Source organism: Marmota marmota, unplaced genomic scaffold (genome assembly GCF_001458135.2).
Source record: "Marmota marmota marmota unplaced genomic scaffold, marMar, whole genome shotgun sequence".
Taxonomy (NCBI): Eukaryota; Metazoa; Chordata; class Mammalia; order Rodentia; family Sciuridae; genus Marmota; species Marmota marmota.
The window spans coordinates 8,064,507-8,090,262 of NW_025999944.1; the positions used below are offsets into that span (position 1 = coordinate 8,064,507).

The following is a 25,756-nucleotide window of genomic DNA, read 5'->3' on the forward strand; positions in this document are numbered from 1 at the left end:
AAAGGCAGCACATTCCCCGGAGCTGGCCGTGCTCCCCTTCCTGGGCTCTGGGCTGGTAGGTGTGTGGGCAGCACAGGGCCCCCAGGGGGAGGAGGAGAACAGAACGGAGAAAGTGCCGGCCAGCAAGGGGGTGGGTAATTAACTTCTGGATGGTTTCTGGAATCAGCTAAACATTTCCTTTTAACCAGGTTCCCCAGCCTCATATCCTTTGTTAGTTCAGGAAAAATGTCATTTATAATGGATGTTGCCTTGATAAATTGCTCCTGAGAAGCACAGCGTTCTCATTAGTCTATATAATGAGAAAGACTCCTAGTGGTGGCAGAGCTGCCCCGATATTTGCCTGATAGGAAAAATATTTGTCCACGCAGTTTGTTTCCGAGGCCTGGAACAGGGGGCCGTGGGGAGGGGTCAGTGGCCCAAGGGCCCTGTACTTTCTCAGAGCAGCCCCCCACCACACCTGCTCCTTTCTGCTTCCTGGTGAGTCCAGGCTGCAGTGTGCTCTGCCCACACCTGTCTTCTCACCTTGCTTCAGCTCCTGCACCTGGAGATTGTCTGTCAAGCCAGGCAAAGAGGAGAATTAGGGTGCAATTGAACCGCTATATACTCTTTATTATTTCTAAGAAGAAAAATAATAAACACAAATATAGAACCTTCTAATTTTCAGAAGTACTTTAGCACGTGTGGTTGCATTTAGTCCCCCAAACAGTCTACTGTCTCTGTGTGTGTCAGAGCCACCTAGGCACTGAGGGGTGCGGTAATGTCTCCAGAGTTCCTGACATGTAAGCAGCAGGAGTTTTGACCCCAATGCTCTGCCCTGTCACTGGCCCCATTAGCCCTCTACTTGTTGGAGAATGGACACTTTAACCAGCCTTTCTCCATAGGGACATATTGGCTTCTCCGCTCTAGGTCCCCAAGGCACTTCTTCATGTTAAGAGTGGTGCTTAAGGATGTGTGTTAATTCTTTTAGGCCACTGGGGCCTCCTTTAGTGAATGGCTATTACCAGTGATGGCAGAGAGACTTTTCCAAGGTCCTAACAACCAGTCAGTATCAGAGGAAGGCAGAAAGACACACCCACCAGAGGGCATGTTTTTTTTTTTTTTGGATGAGCTATCTTGGTGCCCAAGTAAATGCAGCATTGACACAATTTGCTGTGCCTTCGGCTGGAGATCTGCTTGTGATTTATTTTTCAAGTGGAGGTGTTATTAGAGTTCTCAGATTCCCTGTTTCTTGGGGAAAATCCTCCTTGCTTCCAAGGCAGTCCTTATTTACTGATCCATCCATTGATTCATCAGTCCACCCATCTGTCCAACTTGCCATCCATCCACCTATCCATCTAATTAACCAACCTACCTGCCTACCCTTCTTAATTTCTTCCATCTTCTAACCTATCCATCTATCCTTACACCCACCTACCCACTCATCCATCCATTCTTCCCTCCATCCCTCCTCCGTCCAGTGGACTGAGTCCCTGTTGTGTCCAGCACTTCTTTTAGCACTGAAGATTCAAACGTGAGTAAGATAATTTCTGCTCTGAAAGAATTTACAGTTTAGGGGGAGAAACAGATATGGAAAACACCACCGATGATGCGATCATGCAGACTCAGTGATTGGAGTCTGTGAAATGTGTTCGCAGTTGGGGGCAAGACATTCAGGGAAGATTTTCTGGAAGAGATGGCACGTGAACTGAGTTTAGATAGTTTGGAAATGGAAGAGGTTTTGAGGAGGTCGTGGTTGGGGGAAGTCATTCTTGGCAATTGGAGCAGCACAGGAGCAATTATGGGTGGGGCTCAAGGTGGCAGATGATGGGGCTGTAGAATCCGGGGGAATTCTCCTTCGGAGGACTTAGTCTAGAGATACAGCAGTTCCCTCATGAAAGCATGCCCGGTACAGTCCTGGGCACTCTGTGGCAATCTCAGTTACTCTTCCCAGAATCTATCAGCTACCTTCTATGGATGAGGATGCTCAAAGAAGGGTCAGTTCATTGTCCAAGGTTGTGCCCTTTGTGATTGACCTAGCTGAGGTTTGGACCTAGGTGATTTAGTGTCTGGGATTTTGCTCTTAACCAGTTGGTCTGCAGTTAAGGCAAAACACCCACCTCTGGATATTTCTCTGAAGAGTTATGTGTTAGAACATGTGATTTGTGTAAGAAACTACCTGAGTATTTGTGTCTTTGTAGCAGTATGTTGTAACAGTATGTCCTGGTAACTGTATGTTGTGGACTAATATGGTTTTCATAGATTGCAAAGATGGGGAAACATGTTCTGCGGAGGCTGCTGGGAGGGGAAATGCTACAATAACAAAACTGGAGAAGGGTCTTTGAGCAGGAGGCCCTCAGTCAGGATGGGAAGCTAAGCTGGCATTGTTGCACTACAGACAGAAGAACTAACCAGGTGAGAGAGACGTGTCAGGGTCTTGGGATGAATGGCTGATCTTAAGGAGACCTTTGGAGAGGTCACCCACTCAGGGTCACCTACTGCTCTCCACCAGAGGGAGACTAAGCTGGAGCATTTTGCTCTGCAGCAGTCGGGAGGGAGAAGAGGGGAAGGAGAGAGGAAGCCTAACCTCACACCAGCAGCAAGAACCATATCAGCATTCAGAGAAAGTTGAAAGAAATCTTTCAGCTGGCTGGCTACCTAGCTCAAGGCTAACCACACTCTGAACACAATAATAAGTCAATCCTCACTGAATAATTAAATAGAGAGCCTTCATAAGTATTGACTTAATGTGACAGCAAGTCTATAGTGACTTGGGGTTTGCTTATGTAAACACAATCTCTTGTTCAGCTTACTTAGCAGTTCAATGAAATAGAACAGTCCTTCAATTAAAATCAAATGATGCATACGTTTAATTCTTTTCTCCTCTTACCCGGTAATAAGAGGTTTGGAACGTAGGTGAAGGGATGGGAAAAGTGGAGACAGGGGATCTGTTTGGGGAGGACATGAAGGAGCGTATTCAGTGATGGGCTCTTAGAGAAGGAAGTGGCCTTGGCTCTCATCTCTGGTTTCTGTGGGGAGATCCAGGTGGACTTGGGTGGGTCTATCCAAGCCTCCCTGAACCTCTCCCAGAGCAGGTGTGGGCCCAGCACTGTGGTTCGCTGTCAGGCTTGTGGTTGTGGACTGGTCTGATTGATGGCTTCTGGTCAGCCGGGCTCGAGTGGCTCAAGCCACAGTGCTCTTCCAGGTTGTTATTTCCATGTTCACCTTCATGGCTCACCTGGAAGAGTGAGGGGGTGCTGGGTGAACTGCAGTCTGGTGGAGGACATGTGCAGGAGGAAGGTGCACCCAGTGATTTCCTGGGGTGGCTTCAGAAGAGAGATGAACCTCCCGTGGGCTCTAGGATGCTGGGAGAGGGGTGGGGAGTAGCAGGCCAGAGAAAGTGGGGGCTGGGAACAGCATGGTAGAAGGGAAAACCCAGTGGTGTGGGAGCTGGGATTTGAACCTGTTTTTTGGTCTTGTGGTATCCAGTGGGTTAATTAGCCTCTCTAAGCCTCTGTCTCCTCATCTGTAAAGTAGGGTAAGGTACTGACGTTGGAGAATTGTCAGAATACCATGGCGATGTAGGTGAGGGAACTTTGTAGGACCCTGTGCTAATGTGAGAGGTGCTTGTTAGGTTAGTGGTATTATGTGCTTTTGGCTTGAAGGGACAGAGCTCCTGCCTTCCAAGATGTCGTGCTAAGGAGTGCTTAGCAGGGCTTCCAATATTAATTCCAACATCACACCTTGACAGAGCACCCACCATGTTGGGCACTGTCCAGACACTAGGTCCCTTCCCTTGTTGGATATCTCATTCTGTCCTCATAAGGACCACATGAGGTGGGTACCACTGTTACTTCCATTTTGCAGGTGAGGAAATGGAGGCCTCTCTTAATGACCTACTCAAGGCCACACAGCTAGTGAGTAGCTAAGCCAAGGTTCAAATGTGCAAATGCAGGGGGCATGTCAGCTGTTGGATGTCAGTGACTGGCGTGCTTCTGTGGAGGAGCAGGGAGGGAGGTGGGGGGGTTCTTGGAGAACTCGGGTCCTCTGTGTTGGGAGATCAGACATTGCAGCAGAGCCCTGAGGCCTGTGTCATGTCCAGAGGGTTTGGTGGTCAGTTCCCCAGCTTGATGCTCCCAGGAATTGAACTCCCCAGGAGTGAGGAGCCAAATTCCCTGAGACGGGGGCTTTCCTCACCCAGCCTCTGTGTCTCAGAACAGAGTCAGTTGCATTTGATGATGCTTCTAGAAGCAGTGACATTTTCTCTAACCAAAGACTTTGAAAAATCATTGTTTATAACTCAGGATTCCTGAGGCCTTGTTCAATTAAACTTCAAGAAATAATTACAACCTTCAGGCAACTTTATTGAAAGAGAACATAATCAACGGTGTCTTCTGTTAGCATCTTTTGAAATTTCCTCCTGAATCTCCTTGGTTCATAGCTTAACATTTTTCCTTGTTTGTGACCAGGGGGCATACGCTGTACTGGCTTCTGATTTTTAATCCCTTAACATGACTCCATGTTTAAATTTTCATATATTGACACAATCTACATCCTTGTCATTTTTGATAGCTATGTGACTTTCCCTGGTGTCAACAGCCATCTGGCTGTTCCTCCCCAGGTAAGCTGGAGACAGGCCCAGGCAAGGCTGTCTTCCTGCAGGATTTTGACCGTCGACTGTTTTCTCAGTTGCTCTTCTGGAAATGCTCCTGCCATCCTGCTCTATGGATTTGATTTTGGGGCCTGTGGCCTTTTCACAGTGTGCTTTTTTTTTTTCTTCTGGTTGCCTAGAACTTGGACAGAGAAGGTAATACAATATCAGAAAGGGAAACTAAGTAGTAGTCAATATTTTGCTTTTGTTTTAAATGATAGAGGCCCAACTAGCTTAAGAAGAAGAGAAGAATTGATAGGTTTATATAATATAGGAAAGGCAGGGGTATATTCCAGGGACTTAAGTACAAAGAGGTTTCTGTCTGTCTGAGTGTCTTTCTCTCTTTCTCTCCTTGTCTCTTGTTCTGTTTTTCTGTTTCTCAGTGAAGTGAGATGTGTGTATTCTTATTGCAACCACAAGGCCAGAACTATGGTCCCAGAATATCCACACTCACACCTGGGTGTATCATAACCAGAAAAAAAAAAGAATGCTCTTCCTTGCCTGATCCATTAGGTGAAGTTCATTGCTAGAGCATGGTGGCCAGAAGGAAGGAGTTCCATTGTTGGCCCGGCCTGGGTCAGGTGTCCACCTGGGCTCAGGACATGGTTTACAGCCAATATTAGAACTGCCTGACCTGAGGAGGAAGTCGGCCATTGCCAGGGGAACTGTTGTTCTGAGCAGAAAGGATAAATCTCCACTAGGTGGTTACAGAATAAACAGAAAGGACAGAAGCCGGTTGATCCTTGATTTTATGAAAATGAGGGTGGTAGTGTCCAAGAGGTGGCATGGGAGGATCAGGTTGTCCACCATGATCCCTGTGGATGTCAGAAAGCAGTCCTGTGGGTGAAATCCATGCTCCTCTTTCTCAGTGTCATGTCACATTGAACCCACTTAACCAATCCCTGGACCACCGAGAAGACCTCAGAAAGTCAATCCAGAGGAAGTGTTAGGGAGTGCTGTTGGCCAAATTATATTGTAATAATACGTGCAGGTATGAATATGTAACAAAACAAATCCCGTCATGTACAACTATAATGCACCAATAAATAATGTAGAAAGAAAAAAGAAAACTAGAGACACTAGGGAATACAGGGAGTCACTTTCTGTGTTCCCACAAACTGTTCTTGCAACCTGTCATCAGTTATTTACACTTCCTGGGAACCTTTTTTCTCCTCCATGAAATGTTCAAATGCTCCATGCCTTTGCCCTGGTCAGTGCTGATGGCTGCCAGCTCTTGTTGGGAGGTGTCTGTCACGGTGTGCTAGCTCTAGGGTGTGTAACCACGCCAACTAGTCTGAGTTCCACGTCCTGATGGTGAAGTGTGTCTCTTTGGGATTGTTCAGAAAATTAAATGAGATAACAGAATTGGACACACATAGTAGGTCCTCAATAGATGTGAACTCCTTTTTCTTTGTGTTTGCTTCTGCTATAACCAGTAGAGACTCGCTGGTTTCTATGGCAGCCACAAAGTACAACCAGATAAGTGGGAATTTGGGAAGGTGACAAGAACTTCAGGCCAAAAAGCCACATATTTGCCAGCTTTGAAAAGTTTTGTCATCTCGTGGGAGTAATTCACTCCAGGCTGAACAAATTTGGGAAAGTCTATGTCTAGGAAGGTGTTCATAGTCTAGGCAGGGAGGGGTCCATTGATAACTGGTACCTGTGTTCTTTCTCTTGGCTAAGAGAAGGGAATGTCCCCACTAACTGAGTGTCTCTGTGGGGACAGGATCGTGTGTGTGTGTGTGTTCACATGGACTCTTACATGTAACCACAAATCTCCTTGGACCACAGGTGAAGCATTCCTTTCTTCCATGGGTGGCTCTAATATAGTGGGGGGTGTTTAAAGCTGAGACCAGGGGATGGGGTACCCCCCAGCTCAGCTCTGAAACCTTGGCAGATTCCCTCAATCTTTTGCCTGCCTCTGAATCATCTGGAGGCTTGTTAAAGCAGATTGCTGGCCTTGCTTCTAGAATTTCAGGTCTTATACGTCTGAGCTGGGGCCTAGAGAACTTACATTCCTAAGAAGTTCCCTTCGATGCTGATGCAGACCTCACTTTGAGAACCATTAGCTTTTACAGGAAGTGCCTCCTCCTCTCTGGGTGGGTTCTACTCGGGTGGTGGCTCTTTGCATGTCCATCCTGATCTTTCCCCCTTTGCTGGGGGCCACCAGTGCTCATCAAATAGTATTGCCAGAGATACCATAAAAAATAGGATGCCCAGTTAAATCTGAATTCCAGATTTAGAAAACTGTTTAGTATAAGTATGTCCTACTTACACTAAAAAAGTATACTTAGGCTAAAAAAAAAAGTCATTGTTTATCTGAGATTCAAATTAACTGGATGTTGTGAATTTAATATGGCAACTTTTTCATCAAATTGGGGGTCAAGTGTCTCTCTCCTCCTACTGCTTTCCTGTGATTGAATAGGCTGCTGCTGCTGATGGAATAAGCCTGAAGAGGGTTTGTGTTTCTCGGACTGATCCACCTCTGCTGGGCACTGGGGTGGGGGTCTTCTCTCTGCCTTGGCTGTGATGGGCTTAGCTGTGCACATTAGGGTTCTCTTGCTGGATTTCTGCTTTTCTCCCTCCATTTGTTGGTTGATCTCTCCCTCTCATGCATTCTTCATGTGTCTCTTTTCTGGGGCCTTTAAAAGGCAGAGATCTGCGTGGAGATGGGGCTGGTCCAGGAAAGGTCTGTGCTTGGCGTCAGGAGTGGAGTCCAAGAGACCATTGACCTCCTGGAGTATAGGGGAGAGTGACATCTGGCCTGGAGATGGTGCAGCATGACCAGCTGGGTCATGCGTTATGAAAGGCTCACGTTGACCTTGGACAGTGTTGCCTACAGGGCTGGGATGCTGTGTTCACGGGGCTCGTTCTGTCATGGTGGGAGTTGGAGTGTGTCCTGGGCCGAAGGAAGTTGACACCTCTTGATCTCAGATGCTGGCAGAAGGACCCACTACCGTTGAGTTGACTCTATCCTGCATTGAGAGGTGACAGGAAACTTGAGCCATCAAAGGCCTCCTGGAGCCTTGGACGTGGCCAGCTCCTAAACGCCCCCATTTGTCACCTCTGCTTGCCAAGGTTGACTTGACACTGAGAATGGAGAAATGGACCGACAGAGGCCTAGCCGCTTCGTTTCCCTTTCCTTCGCCTTCCCCTTGCTCTCTGCTGGCCCACGCTCACACCCTCCCCTCCCTTTGCCCTGAGCCTCCTCTCCGAGGCCCTGGCACGAGCCATTGGCCTTCTGTGAAGGAAGTAGGCTGCAGCCACAGGGGACCTGGGGGAGATGTCCCCGTAAGTCACCCTGGTACCTGCAGAAGGGGCTTCGTGCACATTGCCTGGTGTCTGGTGTGCCTCCTCCTGTGTCCTCAGTGTGGCGTGGAGGAGCGCAGTGGCGTCTGGAGGCCAGGGTTTGCCTGGAGGCTGGCAGGCTGCCTCCGACTCCTGGTGCTGATAGGGAGGGAGGAGCTGTCCCCTCCAGAGGTGCTCCCATGGCCCTGCACAGGACCCAGACACGGTCCAGCACAGGATAAACAGGTATCTTTTTTTCCTTCCATGCAAGACACCAGGACAAACTGCTTTCTGTTTGTACTTGCCAGCAGCAGGCGCAGTGCTGGGGCTCAGACCTGCATAAAGAAGGGAGACGAGGGCGGTGCCTCCTGACTACCCCAGGTGCATGCTCTTTCCAGGTTCTCTCAGGTGCTGTCTTATTGACGATCCCATCCCTGTGAGCGAGACACGCAGGTGCAGCTCTCCTGCTTGTTAACTGGGGACATTGAGCGTCAGAGATGGGCTACTCAGCCCAAGGTCACACAGCCAAAGGAGGGGGCCAGTCAAGGCCACAATGATGCTCCTCCTTCTCTTAGCAGCTGGGTCGGCCCCTCTGAGCTCACTGGGAGCCCCTGGCTGGCCCACTTGGGCTTTGCACTCCTGGCCTCGTGTTCCTTGGCTGGCTTCCTTCACTCCCTCCTCTCCTCCTGATGCCTGGCCTCTCCATGGCCACTCAGGGAGACATTCTGGTTCCCCAGAGGGCCTTTGCCATGGTCCACCCATTCATGCTTCAGCTCCTTCTCCAGTCTGTGGAGCCAGTGACATTTTGAGAGGCCCCGTGGATGTCAAGGCCAGCCATGAGCCCCAGGGTTCCCAGTGTCAGTGGACTGCACAGCTGACCTTGTCAGAGAGCACAAGGGCCCCCCACCCCCTGCGCACTGCTAGGGGTTGGAGCTGTCTGGGAAGTCGAGCTGGAGCCCTGAGCTTCTATGGCTGCCATTGTCCTCAGGAAGGAGGCTGACAGTGACTTCCCACCCCAGCCTTGGACCCCAGCCTGTAGGCACGGTGCCCTGGCCCCATTGCTGGGATCTCCCTCCTGACTTGTGTTGACATGTGTGCTGTCCCTGTCTTTAGTCTGCCAGTCATATGGCAGGTGTCTGTACATATTTGGAGCAAGGATAAATGGTTGCCTACCACCCCAGGGTGGTAGGGACCCTGGAGGGTATGGATGAGGAAGGCTGTAGCGTCTGCCACTCTGGGAGTGTGTGCTCCAGTTGCAGAGACCAAGCAAGGCCGTACCATTAAGTCCCTGTGCCATTAAGTTGCCTGAATGTTGTGATTAGAATGCAGAAATGGGAGAAAGTCTCTTGGCTTCCTGGGGAGGGACAGGAGGTGACCTTGGGGAGATGGTAGGTGTATGGTCTGATGGCATTGGAATGGAATCTTGTCTTTTAACTAAGAGATGGTGCTTGGGTACCTCTTTGGCATGAGGAAGATGGTAACTAGAGACTTTGCTTGGGGCATAGCAGTCTCCTTGGTCCACACCCTGTGGGCTTTCTCTTGCTCATATGCAGCCCTGTGATGCAGCCTGATCCTGTCTCCTTGGCTTCTTTGGATTTGACCAAAGCAAGCAGAGGTAAGAATCTTTGGAAGTGCTGCATTGTTTCCTGGAGGTTGTAACCAAGTAGCAGAATCTGAGTGGCTTAAAACAGCAATGTATTCTCAGGGTTCTGAAGGCCAGAGTCCAAAGTAGTCAAGTAGTCAGTGAGCTGTGTTCTTTCTGAATGCTCAAAGAACCTGCTCCATGCTTAGCCCAAAGAATCTGCTCTCTCTCAGCTTCTGGTGTTGCCAGCCGTCCTTGGCTCATAGGTGCGTCACTCTGGTCTCCCCTCTGTTGTACGGTCTCCGGCACGTCTGTGTCTCTGCTCTTCTTATACATATTTAGGACCTGCTCTAATCCACCATGACCTCTTCTGAACTTGATTACATTTGCACAGACCCTATTTCTGAACAGTTGCATTCAGCTACTGGAGATGAGGACTTCAACATGTTCAACTCCAAACCGACTTGTTTTGGTTTGGTTTGTCTCCAAATCCCATCTACAAGTTAGAGCTTCTGACCCCTCCACCAACCTCTCAGGTCTCTGGAGGTGCAGGGTGTGTGCAGAGGCCCCACCTCCCATCTTTCTCCACTGTCCCCTCTCTGAATTGCTGGCTTGCAGAGTGGGACAGATGCTATCTTGACATGTAAGGCCAAGCCTCATCTTGCAGAGGGTAAGGGCGTGGTTGGGAATGCTGCTTTCCCTGTTTTGGGGGTGGTGGTGAGGAAATAGAGGTGCACTGGTGGATAAGAGGTCTTCCTCTGGAAGACGATGTTACTTTTACAGAGACGCAGAGTGCAGGCTCCGGAAGGACTCCTAAGGACTCACCCATCCTGCACTGGGACCCACCAGAAAGGGCAGCCACTTGCTGTCAGAGTTCTGGGTTTGAGTCCTGGCTCCGCCACTCAGTAATTCTGCAGTCTTGGGCTTATTTAGCTTCTCTGAGGCTCCGCTTTCTCATTTGTCAAATGGAATAATAATAACTGCTTGTCATACCTCACGGAGTTTCTTTGAGGATTAAATAGGAAAGGACTGATATGAATGTACCTTTTTGAAAATCATGACCTTCTACCAGCATCAGGGGCCTGATCTCTGCAGAGGGCTTCTTACCTCTCAAAAACATCTTACGGGCCCCTCCAGGCAGACTGAAATTTGTGTGGAAGCGGGGCGCTCTCAGCCACCTTCCTCTGATACTCCTGGGCCTGCGTGGCAGGGGTCCTCGCGGAGGGCAGGCGCCCTCCTTGGAAGGCTTCTCTCCCCCCTCAGGCTGGCTCTGCCTCTCTTGCCTCCTCCTCCCTCCTCCTGTCCTTTTCTCCATGGGACAAAGTTCCAGTGGAGAACCAGGGCAGCTAAATCTGGGGTGAACCGGGGGATGCCTATGCCAGGGCCTTTGTAGTGTGCCAAAGCATGGCCAAGGAGCAAGGTGACATGCGTTTTAGCCTTTTCTGTAGCTGGCTATTGGAGTCCCCAGGGAATCCTGGCTGGGCACCTGGTTCCTGAGGTCCTGTTCTGAGCTCATCAGGGGGAAAATGCCACTGAACAAGGCCTCATCACTGCCTCTAAGGACTACTGTGAGACGTGGATGAGTGATGTCTGAGACTACCTGGCCAGGAGCACCCACCTGCCATGGTGGGCAGGGAAATGTGCTCCCTAGCCCAGGCTGATGGTAACCTGTGGCCACTGATGGTAACCACTGGAGCAGAAGGAAGACGTAGCGGGGGTTGCTGTGTGTGTTAGATGTGGGTCCTCTGTTCTGTGCCTCCCCCGAATGCAACCTTTGGGGCTGGGGCTGGGGCTGGGGCTGGACCTGATGAGACAGGGCCCACCTTTACGCAGCTCAGGTCTGAGTGGATGAAGATGCATCAGAGACGAATGGGTGATGACGTGTTATGTCCTCAGGGGAAGAAAAGGCTGCTTCTGCTGGTGGGACTGGGGTGGCACTGAGGGTGACAGTGGGTGGGGGTAGTTATGACATGTTGCAGAGAAGCCCAGGCAGGAATGTTCTGCCCTAAGACGTCTTTCCCCTTGGTGGGGGCTGGCCCTTTGAGCTTCAGTCAGGTCCTATGAGTGGCTGGGACAGGGGTTATTGGGCCCATTTTGCAGGTGGAAAGATTGACGTGTTGAAGGACTTGGGTAAGATCGTTCAGGTGTGTGGCTGAACAGAAGGCGGGGCCCAAGTCTCTGGCCCTGGCCTGGGCCATCTCTGTGTACCCAGCCTGTGTCCTCTCTGCATTCTTCTGGTGGACGGAGTTATTGAGAGTGCTGCTACCCGTGGTTCTGAGCTGGCCACTCTGTCACTGGCCTTTCCTTAAGCTGTATGACGTGCCCTGCTCTCTAGAAAATCTGTCCCCAAGTTGCCCCCAGCTTGAGGCCCCAGTCTTGGTTCCCTGCTCTTCCCGCCTCCCTCCTCCTGACTTCTGGCCCTGGGGAGCTACAGGGAGGAGCTGCTGTGACGTGCTGGCCAGAGGAGGCCAGAACGCCAGACTAAACCGTTTTCTCCGTTGGGTCTTCTCCTGACACCAGGTCCCGGCTGGCGGACTTCCACACCAACTGTCGAGCCTCCTACCGGACACTTACCAGCTGCCCTGCCGACAATTACCAGGCGTGTCTGGGATCCTACGCTGGCATGATTGGTAAGTTTTCTTGCATTTCTTGGGCTCATGGTGGCTCCTTGCTGCCCCAGCCTTGTGGGGCAGGGGCTATTACCCAGGTCATGGCTTCTCTGGGACAGATTCAGATAGAACTTTGAGGGGAGCCAGAGGGGAGCCAGCTCTTTATGGAGGAGAGCCCTGGTTCTTTATTATGGGGTGGAGGGCCCCGGGCACCTATATGGCTTTGGAAGCAAGTGTTGAGAGCCACAGCCGAAGAAAAGGTTCTGACATTCTAAGTACTGTCTTCTTGGGTCTCTCTACAGCTCTTACTAGGGAGGCGCTGGCATCCCCATTCTACAGATGAGGAAACTGAGGTTAAAAGTTGGGTGACCAGCGTAGGCTCACCTGGCTGGCAAACGTCGTCACCGGGAACCAACCCAGGAAGTGGGTCTTTGTTTTTCTGGTTCTAGAAAAGAGGCCCTGCTCATTGGTGAGGGAGAAAACAAGGGACCCAGTCTTGGACAGAGCTGCTTGGCTCTTCCCTGCTGTTCTGGTGATTGGGAGCTTGGTGTCCTCTGTGCCTCTGGACCCTGCTAACCCTATGGTCACAGAGTTGGAACTTCAAGGTGGGGTGTATGTGCCCTGCCATACCTGGGGCCTGGGGGCCCAAGGGAAGGCCTGACTGCTCATCTCCCCTTCCCTCCTTTCTCCCTGCCCAGGGTTTGACATGACCCCCAACTACGTGGACTCCAGCCCCACGGGCATTGTGGTGTCCCCCTGGTGTAGCTGTCGAGGCAGCGGGAACATGGAGGAGGAGTGTGAGAAGTTCCTCAGGGACTTCACCGAGAACCCGTGCCTCCGTGAGTCTGGCATGTCCTTCCCTCCCCCACACCTCTGGCTCTTCACCTGCCCCTTGTCCCCGGGACCAGGAGCCTGCCTGGGCCTCTGGTATCTCCTCCCTGTGGGGTGGCCAGCGACACACATGGGGCTTCTCTGCCATAGTGCGGCCTGCAGAGACCCCGAGCTCTTGACAACCAGAGCTGCCAGTGGGTCAGCCTCAGTTTTCCACCAGTGACCTTGAACCTGTGTCGGGTCAAAGCTGAAGGTTTCTGTTTTGTTATCCTGACTGCTTCAGGCAGGTTGCTCTGGGACAGACCCCTGTCATCTCGGGCCTCTGTCATTGCCTCCTTTAATGAGTTTTTCCCCATTGGAACTGTGACTTTGAGTCACCTAACTCCTAATCCAGAGGCCACAGAGAGGAGAGCCACCGTCAAGCTCAGTCTACCTTTGATCTTTGCACAGTGACACCTGTTGCTGACCACCACCTGCAGTCTCCTCCCTCTTTCCTTTCTTCCTTCCATGTGTCTGTCCGTCCATCTGTTCTCTTCCTTTCTGTATGGCACCGGAAATTCAGAAGTAGAGATCCCAGTGCCTGTCATTCAGGAGCGTGTAGCCAGATGGAGGTGAACTGAGAGGCCAAGGTGCAGGGTGAACGGTCCTAGGGTAGAGTTTTGAACAGGGTGTTGCAGGAGCCTGGGGTGGGGACATGTGTCATCCAGGAGGAGGGAGGCCCTGAGGGTTCTCAGAGGCTGTCTCCTTTGGTGGATAGTCAGTTGAGGAGCAGAAGGCACCTGCTGTCCACCCTGGCAGGCGCCCCAGGCTCCCCAGAAGACCCAGTTTGTTAGGGAGCTGCACAGCCTGGCCTGCCTGAAGCATTGGAGGTGACCACAGTAGGTTATGTGGCAGGTGAGAGCATCCTCCTCATGGAGGGTCCTGCAGACTTGAAGACTTGGGGTTTCTTAGCCTGCAGGTGGCATGGTGGTGGTGGGTGGTTGAAGGAGGTAGAGAGAGGATCTACTTGGTTGTGATGTGGAGGTCATGGGGGGTGGGGACATGATTCTGGTGGGTGAGGCAGTACAGACAGGACAGTGACGGCTGAACCAGAGCAGTGGGAGGGGGACAGTGACAAGAGATGGAGTGGAGAGGTCTTTGGGGGTCGGCTCAGCTGGCTGCCAGTGGGCGGGTAGGGAGGCACCACGGGGTCTCTGCCTGGGTTTCTATCTTGGGGGACTTGGGGACATAGAGGTGACACCTTCATGACCGGTGACATGAGGGGGGCGAGGAGTGTTGGCAGTGGTAGGAAGAGATGCCTGGTGTGGGCTTAGACATGAGACCTTGGAGGTGCGTTTGGGGCAGGGGGGTACCATTTTCCTGGACGCTTGGCTATGGGCTTGAGTCTTGGGGACGGAGTCCTGCCTAGGAGCTCTGATGGGTCGGTCCCCAGGGAATTAGAGCTGGTTAGCAGTGTGGGTGGGAGGCCGCCCGTGGGAGTGTCAGGTGTGGAGAGGGAGGAGGGCTGATCTGGGCCCTTGGAATGCCCGAAGCAGGGCCTGGAGCATCTCAGGTGGCAGCGGAGCCCCGGAGCCTGTGTCTAGGGATCTGCGGTGGGGCCACCTTGGCACGGCTCTCCTCCTGGCTCCCACATGCCCGCTTCCTGCTCCTCCTCTGCTCTGAGCCGTCCTTGCCATCGAGTGCGTTTCCTTCCATTCTGGCTTCTCTGTCTGCCTCCGGCTGTTTTCTTCTCTCAGTGTGACTTCGTAGATCTGAAAGAACCTGAGCTGAGTTGAATCCCTCTGTTACCCTTCGTCCCCGGCTTTGGGCTCTTCCAGGGAGGGTAGTGGTCAGGGTGGGGCGAAGCGATGGAAGTGATCCTGATTTCTATGCACCTACCTGACCCCCACCCCTCAGGGAACGCCATTCAGGCCTTCGGCAACGGCACAGATGTGAACGTGTCCCCCAAGAGTCCCTTACTCCCGGCCACCCAGGCCCCAAGGGTGGAGAAGACTCCTTCTTTGCCAGATGATCTCAGTGATAGCACCAGCCTGGGGACCAGCGTCATCAGCACCTGCACATCTGTCCAGGTGAGGGTGTGGCTCTGCCACTCAGGGACTCAGGAGGGGGCAGGGGGAGCAGCATGGTGTCACCACAGTGTGGGAAACCACTCATCTGGGACCAGTGAGGGAACACTGAAGGTCCTTCCTTTAGGTCAGGGACCCAAGAGGCAGGGAGGAGCTGGGAGGTGGTTTTCACCTGTTCATTCCTAGGCCTTCATCTAGCAAATGCGGGACACCTGCTCATCACAGTGTCACACTAGACACCGTGAGGCACAAGAGAAATGAGGCACAGTTACCATTTATCAGCCTTCTGCTAATCACCAGGTCATGTGCTGGGGGAGTCTCTGCTTTTCTTATTGAATTCTCACACAGTCAGGTATCGGCGTTCTTGTTTCACATGTGGGAAACTGACTAGAGGGGTTCCAAGATCACTTAGCTGAATGATGTGGAGGATGGCCAAACCCACGTCTGACTCCAAAGCTCATGTGTTCACTTGTCCATCCATCTGTCCATCCATCCATCCATCCATCCATCCATCCATCCATCCACCCAGTCATGTATCCTCTCACCTGTGTGGTTACTTGCTAGGGATACACTGATGAATGAGGTGACAGTCTTATTTTTTGGTCCCATGGCCTTATTGAGGATCAAACAATGAAACAATCATCAGGTGTAGACTGCAGGCAGTGTCACAACAAGGGACACATGGCACTCTGGAGGTGCCATCACTCAGCATCTCTGCTGAGCTACCCTCATACCACTGCACCTTTCACTCCAGGAGGCTCTTTGCTGAAGGGGTCGGTTCTAGACAGGACAGAAACACACACACACACACACACACACACACACAACAAAGGATTTAGAAGAGAACCTAGTGCAAAATACTAGGGCGGGCAGAGGAGGGAGGGAATGGTGAGGGTGTGGCTGGTGGGAACAAGGGATGTTTCAGGCAGGAGTTGGCTCTGGTTGGTTAAGAGGTTGGTGGGGAACACTGGCAGCAGCACAGCCCAAATGAAGGTGCAGGAGGAGCAAGACTTGGTGGGAAGGGTGAGGACACCATCTGAATGGGGTCGCAGTCTCCTGGGATCAACAGCACCTGGCATTCACAGTGCTGGGATGAGGACTTGAGCTGGCCCCTCCTGGATACCCACCCACCACACCAGGACATGTGTGCTGGTGCCCATCCTGGTCAGAGGCCCAGAAAAGGCCACCTCAGACTTTGCCAGCCCTCTCCAACTTCCAGGCAACCCCATATGGACAAAACCACCAGAGCGAGGGCCACAGCCAGAGGGAGAAGTTCTGAGAACAGGACCCAAGGTTGTGTCAAAACTGGACAGAGTGTCAGGGCCTCACCACCCCAGGCTCCTCCACAGTGTCCCTGACACCCACATCTCTGCCCGGCAGCCCTACAACAGGAACGAAAGCTCCCCGTTCCCACATCCACTCTGCCATGGGCAAACCCTTGTGGGGAGCAGATCTGAGAGGGAGTCAGCACAAGGGCGCCAGGGGCTCTGTTCCTGGCCCTGCTCAGCCACCAACAGGTTGCAGGGCCCTGGACAAGTTCTCACCCACTCCAGGCCTCTCGTCCCATAGGTTTGGGAAGGAGATCTTGGAACATACTTCCCATCCAGACACCTGTGTGCATTCCCAGTAGGCTGCCATCTCCGGAAGCTAAGGCTTCCCCAAGGAAAGAGGAGAGCGAGGAGGGCAGAAATAAGGAAAACTCTCTTCTCTCTAGGATGTATGTAGAGCACACAGCCTCCTCCCCACCAGGCCGCAGCTTGCTGCCCACATTCAGGGACCCCTGTATAGTTATGGGTTCCCATGACTCCCAAGGGCCCCAGCAAGGCCACCACAGAGCCATTCAATCAGAGGTGATCCAAGCTAGCAAAGCTGATGGACAGGACCGAGGGTGCAGGCTGGGTGCAGCCATACCAGCCTCCCGCTGAACCAGGGACAGGGTTGAGGGCTGAGTCACATTGCAACCCCAGCCTGGCATGGTCATAAAAGAGACCGTAGTGAGACAGAATCAGTGGCCTTTCCCCTTCTGTTTCTGAGAAGGAACCTAAGAAGTGATGGTGGGTGGGGCCTCTTTTGAGGATCTGCTTCTCTCATTTTCCTTCTGAGATGGCTGTCCCCAGCTGTCCTGCCCAGAGTAACTTAGCCAACAGGCCCAAGGAGGACAGTTCCTGGAGCCAGGCCTGCAGGAGCCACCTGCCAGGCAGCATCCCCGGCTGCCCGGTTGACAGCAGCTAACATTTGGGCATCATTGCTTCGTGCAAAGCACTTCCACATACAGCATCTGTGTTCCCCATGTGAATGGTCCAGCATCACCCCTGGATCCAAACCAAGATCAAGACAAGCCCTCAGATCATAGCCTGCAGAAAACCAGAAGGTAGAAGCAACCAATCAGTGCCTGTGTAGCCAACTGCTAAGGGAAGGCAGGGGGTGGAAGGGGATTCAGAGTAATCGGGCACCGAAGGGTGGGGGCACGGTGCCATGGCTTCATGTCTGTGTCCACGAAGAATCACAATGAGAGTGAGAGCAAGGTCTGCTGTGTCAGCATCTTCCTAGAGGATGCCCTACTAGGCCCTGGTAAGGCCCAGAGGAACAGAAGGAACACACCAGAGCATGGTCACGTGACAGGCGGCACAGCCCTGACCAGCCAAACTGCCCATGGCTGTAATATAAAGTTGAGCCTCTGACCCTGCCATGCCTGTACTGTGTGTGTAATGTCCTTGCCTTGCCCTTCACCCCACTGGTTTGTGGAGCAGGGCACCTGGCAGGCAGGCCAGTCTCGGACGCTTGTCCAAGGCCTTTGTTTCTGAAGCCTTGGACACTTCCCAAGGAATAGTCCCAGAGATGAGTGAGCAAGACGCTGACCCTGGGCACCTTCTAGCTCCTCTGAGTGACACACTCCTTCCCCTCTCCACCCCTTTGCCCGGTGAGTCCTGGTCACATGTTCCCTCTCGGGGTAGTCATCCCTGATTCTGTCCATGCAAAGTTGCCCTCTACCTTACTTTGGACTCCAGCTTTGCCTCACCAGAAGATGTGTTTCCCTCTCTCCTGTTGCACCAGTGTCCCTGGAGGCCTTGATGGCCTTGCCATCCCCTTTTGTGCCACCTTGAACAAGGAGTGCACAGGATATGGTGCGGAGAAGGGGCTCCACACAGTCTGGAGGAGTCCGTAGTGCATTTGGTTTGCTGGGCTTGCTGCTGTCTCTGGCGGAGGGTCTGGGGCTTTATGCTTCATGCTGAGCTCCACCCACTCGGTGCCTCTAGGTGCCTTCAGGTGGAGGGGTGGGGGAGCAAGATGGTTTGCAGTCCAGGGTGTAAGAAGATTGGTCACGAGGCTGTTCGGTCTTGGGGACCAGAGCAGTGTGGTGGGACCTGGGGAAGGCTGGTGGTGGGTTGGGGCTCTGCCCGGCTGTGGCCCATTCCACCATCCCTGACATTCCCCTGGGTTGCTTTGGGCCCAGAACGATGGTCCCATCAGATCCGCTGGACTCTCCCCTTTCCAAGGGCTGAGGAGGGCTAGCGACACGAGTCCTCTTTGCTCTGCTGGTCTCTGCCAGCCACTCTCCACTCTTTCCCTTGACACTGCCAGTCATCTTGGGACAATAGAAGCGAGTTTGAGGGGTTGCCCTAGGGGTTGCCTCACTCTGTAGCAGACTTAGCAGCCAGAAGCCAGTTCTCTCCTCCACCCTCTGCTGCCTGCAAAGGCCTCTTACCCAGTACACAGACCTGTGGATGCCTGAGCAGGGGACCGAGTGGCCGTTAGTGCGTGCATTCTAACTGCGTGTCACTCGATCCTGGGCACTGAGGCCAATAAGCTCAATCAGCCAGTTCCATCCTTGTGCCAGGAGGATGCCAGGAGGCCCCGCTCAAGTGATGGTGAGGGTGAAGGCGATTGGCACCAAGAAAATGAATAAAGTGGGGCTCGGGGAGGATGGGGTGGCTTCAGCGGGGAGCAGACATCAAGGGCTGATGGGCAACGGAACCTGCTGCCAGACCTGGGAGAATCGCCTTGACTATGTGTAGGTGGAGCTGGGGTTGGAGTGGGCGAGGGTGTCCCAGGAGGAGGGCCAGCAGGAGCCAGTGCCTGGAGGCAGACGGCAGAGCCCTCTGTGGAAGAGTCACCTAGAGCAGGTGGGGGTTGGCTGGCTAGGGCGAGCCACTGGAGGGTCAGGGTCCCGATTTCAAAAATTGAAAAATATTTGATTTTTGGATTTGAGGGTGGGGACGGGCAGTGGAAGTGGAGGGGGAGGAAGAGGGGACAGTCACTGGGGTTGGGCATGTACAGGAGGGATGGGCTAGGGACAGGCTCACAGGGTATAGATGAGGGCAGAGGCCAAGGTTTGTGGGTGGGGTCAGGGACAGAAGCAGGGGACTCAGGAGAGATCTGGCCAGTGCTGTCACCACTGTCCAGCACTGCTGGACTTAGTAGCACCTGTGCCAGGCCAGTGAGATTCTGGGACTGCCACACCAGGCTTTGGGGGCAGCGTGGGGAAAGAGGTGGGCAGGGCAGAGGAGGAAGACTGCTTCTTTCCAACTTCCTGGCTCAGGACCTTTCTGGGAGAAGCTTCTAGAAGGGTGAAGCTTGCCTTGTGCCATCCTGGTTCATGGCCGTGCCCCTTCCCTAGTGCTAACTGCTCCTGTCACTTCTTTCATGCTTCTGATGCCCCACAGTGCAGCCCACTGGGGCCATCTCTTCCCACACTGTCCCTCTACGGGCCTCTGTGTCACAGGATTGCTGTTAGAATCCCTGTGTGCTGCCATCCCAGCAGCCTGGGCCTGTTGCCTTTGGAACTCCGTCATTCACACACCCTGAGTCTGTCTCAAGGGTATGAGTGGCTCAGCACAGGGTCAGGGACTAGAGTTACCCACGCACAGCGGCACAGGGAGAGCTGGGCACTGGGGTGGGCTTGACAGGGGCCATGGCCCCAGAAGACTGCCCCCAGCCTGGGGGCTTGGGGAAGGATGGCAGCCTTCTCTCTCCTTCCTGGGTATTTAATTGGCCTGGAGGTGACTACGGGGAGGTTTATTTCTCTGTTTGGTGTGAACCCCTCAAGGGCAGGGCTGAGACCTGCTGGTGAGAAGGGCATCCCCAACTGGTGAGGGAGGGAGGGAGGCAGAGGTCTGAGCGTCTGGTGTTGCGGCATTAAACGGCAGACTTTCTTTCTGCACCTCCCCACCCACGTTCCATTTCCAGAAAAGTCAGTTGCTGGTTGGACGCCCCTACTGTTCCGTCTAGGAGTGGCCGGGGTCTCTGGTTGGCTGTGGGGGAGGTTAACACAGCCTTCATGTCTGCTCTGTTTCCTGGGGTCAGGTGGGGTGGGGACTCCTAAGGCCCTTTGCTTCCCCCACTGTCACCTGCTGCAAAGAGGCTGGAGGAAGTGGGGGTTGGGTGGGGGGAGAAGGCAGGAGGCTGCTCTGTCACCGCTCCTCAATGGCAGGCCCCAGGCTGCTGGCTTGCCTGGGTCTCACCTTATCCCCTGTCCCCTTATTGCGTTGCCCCTGGGCCCTGCCTTGGGGTGAAAGCTGTGCTTGGCTCACTCTTTGCTTTGTGGAGTGAACAGTGAGCCTTGGTTTTGTGGGGAGCCTTGTTGTCCTATATGCCCTTTTCTCTGGTTTAGTGAGCCACGCGTGCCTCCTGTCTTGTCTGCCTGAGGAAACTGAGGCACAATAGACTTCCCCGGGCGACTGGCAGAACCGGGACTTGGGTGCAGGGCTCTGGCCTCTGGAGCTTTTGCTTCTTATTCTGTTTCTGGGCTGCCTTGGATAAAGGGTTGATCTGTGGGTCCAAGGACTAGGACCCTGCACTGAGGAAATTCTATAAACTAGAGGTCACAGTACTTGGCGAAGCTGTTCAGGGCAGTGAGGGGAAGCCTGCTGGGTATCCTGAGCTTCCTGGGTGTGGTGGTCAGCCCTGGGGGCCTACAGAACTGGACATCCATAGGTTCAGAAGGGCTCTTGCTCTCATTTTTCCTGTGTGGTATTTGTCGATCCCCACTCCCCTCTCCTGTCATTGGGGGACACCTGACGGGGCCTGCTCATTCTGGGGAGCAAGATCCAAGCCTAGGCCGGTGCTCCAGAAGGCGTTACCATTCAGATTTTGTCTCACACACCTGGTTGGGCTTGGGGCTCAGAGGCTTTTCTGGCTTCTCTGTGCAGGTTGACCTTGGCATAGAAACCTGCTGAACTGACATTGTCTCGGTCCACCTTTGACCTTGGGCCTGCCTCAGAGCTGATGTCCGTCATCACAGAATGTTGTACTGGCTTCACCTTAAAGGACATCGTAGGCAATCGACCACCTGGGCATCTGGTCAGCTAAACAAGGCCCCAGCAATAGACTTAAAAAAATAATTTTGCATGTCACTATAGTACATAAGACAAGTAACAGCAGCTTTGATTAGGAGTGGGGCTGTCTGCCTCTGTGATTCCACATGGACCCGGGGACTGGGACACAGGGACAAGCCAGGGTCCCTCAAAGGGGACAGGACAGAACAGCCACCCCTGACACTTACAGAGGAAGCCATATTGGGTATAAGTAGCTGCTGGACCACCTGTATCACTGGTGGGGATGGATATAACCGACTGAGGATTGGTGCAGGGGTTGGGAGGACAGGTGGGACACATGGTAACAGCACAGACTCCAAGCTGGGGCAAGCGGTGTTCTGTCCCTGTAGTGGCCTCCCTGGAGTGGTATAATGCCCCAAGGAGGAGAATCTAGTGGTTGGTCTGGAAGGACCGAAGGGAATATGTCCCATGGAGGGAAGCAGTTGGTACCACCTCTTGGCACCTGGAGACACTTGGTACCTGGTCTTGAATAGGATCCTCTTGGGTTGGGTCTGGTTCCATTCCTGCTGTGCTAATCACCACATTTCTGTCTCCACCACTGGCAGTGACTGCTTTTGGCCAGGGTCTCTGGGTGACAGCTGGGGCCTTGTTTAGCTGACCAGATGCATGGGTGGTCGATTGCCTACGATGTCCAAAGAATTATGGATACTTTTGGCCAAGAGTCGTGATTTAGGCATAATTTCTTGGGCTTCCCAATTGCTCCTGGCAGCCAGAGCTTCCCCACAAGTGCCTTGGGAACTAAGCCATCTGAAGGGCCATATCCCCCAGCTGGTTCCCATTGGTCTCTCTCATGATGGTGGTAACAAAGCACTGTTCTTCATGCACGCTCTGTGGTCCTGCTTCCAAGTAGTTATGCCAGGGCAGAGAATCCTGGGATGACCACGACGCCAACCTTCCCTTCTCATTCTTCATCTTGTCTACAGAGTTCCCAGGTGCTGCACATCTGTTTGGGAGTGAAAATGGCCTGGCACATTTGCCAGCTGTCCACCTAACATGTACCAGTGGCAGACATCACTAATCAATCACAGTTTTCTTTCTCTCCTGAGCCCAGATGCGGGCTCATGATCTTTGTCCATAGAGCCTTCCTGGAGTGATGGCAAATTACAGGAGCTGGCTCTCAGATGCCACCTCTGGTCTGATGCATTCATTCATTTATTCATTTATGCATGCATGCGTCTACTAAAACACTAATTGAGTTGTGAGCCAAATCACAGCTCAGTGCAAGGAAAGGAGACCTGGTCCCTGCCTTTGAGGAGCTCTGAGTAGGCAGACAGACATGCAGACAGCTAGTTTTTACAGAATGCTGCAAACTGGATAGCAAGGTTTAGAGCTCAGTTTCCCAGGAGCCTTGAGAAGCCAGGAGTTAATTGATGAGGACTTCAGGGGTGCAGGGGCTCAGTAGTGGTCTTTATTATGCACCTACAGCTTAGCAGTGATAACAGTGATGGCATTGTTATAGCAGGGCCTTATTGGAGTCGCTAGTCGAAGCCAGGCCAGAAAAAGCATGGTGCCTTCTCCTAACTAGTGCCTTCTCTCCCACAGGAGCAGGGACTGAAGGCCAATAACTCCAAAGAGTTAAGCATGTGCTTCACAGAGGTGAGTAGGGGCAGGAAGGGGGTGGGTAGGTGCAGGAGACTGGCCCCCAGGGGGCTGTTTTCTAGGTGAGCCTTGAACTTAGAACTCCAGAATCCAGTTGCTGGGCCAGCTGATCTTCTGGCCCCTCTTGGACTGAGTGGGCACTTCCTTTGCTGGCGTGGGTCTGGGGAGTGCAAAGGCTTTAGTCAGGACCTGTGGCCATCTCCTTGGGGGAGGAGCCTTCTAAGCAGAGACCCTCGCATACTTTCCTTTATCTTTAAAGACAAACATATTGAGTACCTGCTCAGCACTGGTCCTGTGATATTTATTAGATACAGAAATGAAAAAGGACATGGTCCCTTCCTTGAAGTACCCCCTCCCCCCATAGGAGTGCATATGCCACCATGGTAGCTTAGGTGAGAAGATGGCGAAAGATTCTGCAGAAGGAGAGAGCGGCTCAGTCAGAGACGCACAGGGAAGGATCCGTGGAGGAGGAAGTTTCAGAAATGGGGAGAAAGGGGCTTCCCTTTCGTCTCCTCTCCAGAGGCAAGTCCTTGTGGACCTTGGAGCTTCTCCTTGGGGTCTTTATGCCATCTCCCTCCCCACAGGATGTACATATATCCTCCGCCCTGAAGCAGGGAGGTGCAGCCTGTTCTCTGGGGACTTCTGCTCACTTGCCCCGACCTGAGGGCTGGGAGCCCAGAGGGGACAGAGCATCACTTTGTTCCTGCCCTGCCCCTTCGAAGCCTGGCTCTGCCTTCAGAGTGCAAGGGAGGGTGTCTGGTGGCCAGAGAGGGCAGGGCTGGAGGAGGCTGGAGCCCAGGCCGCTGACGGGATTTTTGTTGTTTTCTCTGTCTTCCCTTCTGCCGTGGACTCAGCTCACGACCAACATCATCCCAGGGAGCAACAAGGTGATCAGACCTAACTCAGGCCCCTGCAGAGCCAGGCCGTCGGCTGCCTTGACCGCGCTCCTGCTCCCCTTGCTGAAGTGGGCCTTGTAGGCCCTGGGAACGCGTCTCAAGATCTCTACCAACGGCACAGAGGAGAGCTCCCAGACACACACACACCCCTTGCAAAAAAACCCCCCCACCTTGTCTCTGAACCTGTCTCCTCCCAGGTTCCTTCTCTGGAGAAGTTTTTCTAAACCAAACAGACCAGCAGGTGGGGAGCCTGAGAGCTGCCCAAAGGTCCCCTGGCTTCAGGGACACTCGGCCCTGAGGGGCACAAGGCTCTAGAAATGCCCTTCACTGTCTCCTGGTGTTTTTCTCTCTGGACCCTTCTGAAGTAAGAGACCAAGCTGCGACCCCCACTGCCGAAGGGACTTGTGCTGTGCCCAATGCAGGCTGGGGACAGGACAGTGGCAACTGCTCTGGAGCGGCCCACTCTGGGGACCTGCTGGGGGACCAGCGAGGGCATCGGTCAGGGGGGAATGGAGCTGGCCACATGCCTCCAGTTGGGCCCTGTCAGCCCTCCCCTTGGCTTCAAGGATGGAGATGGCCTGTCCTCCCCCAGTGCCCTCAGGGTGGGTCTGTGTGTGGCGTGGAGCCCCCGTGGCCGCGCTGGGTCCTCCTGGCTGTAGGGCCTGTGGGGCTGGGGCCTCTCAGCCTGCCTGGGAGTTCCCCTGCAGGGAGGGAGCAAACCCTGGGCACCAGGAAGCCGCTTCCTCCTTGGTGGCAGGAATTTTGAAGTCAAAGAGAAATGATGCTTCGGTGGCTTCTCGGTTTCTTGTGGGTCCATTTGGCGGGCCTTCCCCTTGGGGATCGCTGAAGGGGGCAGAAGAGGCCACAGTTGGACGTGTGTCTGCAACACTCTGGTCTCGAGCTCGCTCCTTCTCTCTCCCGCCCCTCCTCATTCCCACCCTCTTTCCTCATTCCCGAGACCTCGTCAGCTGTGTCCACCAAGGCCCCTTCTCTCCACATGTGTATATACATGTCCATGTACCTATATCCTGTGCTTTCCTTTTTCTTTCCTTTTTTTAAGAAACAAAACTATCGAAATAATACCCCACAGATGAGCGAAAATGTATTATTGTAAAGTTTATTTTTTTTAATAATGTTGTCTATAAAGGAAAAAAAGGAAATCGACCCGGGAGCCCCGCTCCAGTTGGGCTCGCGGGCCGTGGCCGGGACTCCTGATGCGCATCACGCTTAACCAAGGCTCCAATAAAATACTAGGAAGCAAAGTTGCCTCGTGCCTCACTGCTCTGTGCCTTCGCCCCCCTGCGTTCCTGGCCCCTGCCACCTGCTGGGTGTTCCTGGTGGGGCTGGGAAGTTCATGTGTATGTGCATGTGTGTGTCCACCTGGACCCCAACAGGTCTCGCCCGTGTGTCCCAGGGTCGGTGGATGATGATCCACGCATGTGATTTTACACACTTGCAGGTTTGAGGGTCTCAGCTAGGCTATTGCGGGGTCTTGTTCTCTCCTACCTTGCCTTCCAGGTTAGTAGAGTGCTTGTTGCTCCCCGACAGTGAAAGGAGAGGTGGCCGTTGGGAGAGAGTGGTGGCTTGTTGTCACCTTGGGTATGGTTTTGTTTCTGGGCAGCTGGAGCGGCCCTGTTGGCCTTGTGTAGAGTGGAGGGCATCTCTCCCTGGGACCCCTGGGCTGATCCAGGTGTGTCATGGAGAAGGCAGGGACCTGGCCTCCTGGTTTCCATCAGAGAAGGAAGACCACTATCAGTGTTTGAGTCCAAGAGAACAATCCATCCAGCCTTCTATTTGCCACCCAGTCTTCCCGGACCCTGGGCCTGCCGTGTTCTTCCGGAGATTCTCCCTGGGGAGCAGCAGGGTGTACTTGTGTGCACAAATGTCTGTGTGTGCCTGCACAAGGTGGCAGGAGGGAGAGGG

The 25,756-nt window shown here is 53.3% G+C and overlaps 1 protein-coding gene across 2 annotated transcripts in view; it reads left to right on the forward strand.

The window, feature by feature from the left end:
- Gfra2 (GDNF family receptor alpha 2) overlaps positions 1 to 25,095 on the forward strand; it is an 81,293-nt gene extending 56,198 nt beyond the window's left edge. Inside the window, exons 5-10 of one of the 2 annotated variants that reach the window (XM_048801636.1) lie at positions 12,018 to 12,127; positions 12,805 to 12,945; positions 14,834 to 15,006; positions 22,881 to 22,934; positions 23,302 to 23,459; positions 23,792 to 25,095. In XM_048801636.1, the coding sequence (XP_048657593.1) occupies positions 12,018 to 12,127; positions 12,805 to 12,945; positions 14,834 to 15,006; positions 22,881 to 22,934; positions 23,302 to 23,459; positions 23,792 to 23,828 (673 nt within the window). In that variant the 3' untranslated portion in view covers positions 23,829 to 25,095. The remainder of the gene's footprint in view (positions 1 to 12,017; positions 12,128 to 12,804; positions 12,946 to 14,833; positions 15,007 to 22,880; positions 22,935 to 23,301; positions 23,460 to 23,791) is intronic. The other variant, XM_015499528.2, reaches the window with a different exon arrangement.
- Positions 25,096 to 25,756: the final 661 nt, after the last annotated feature.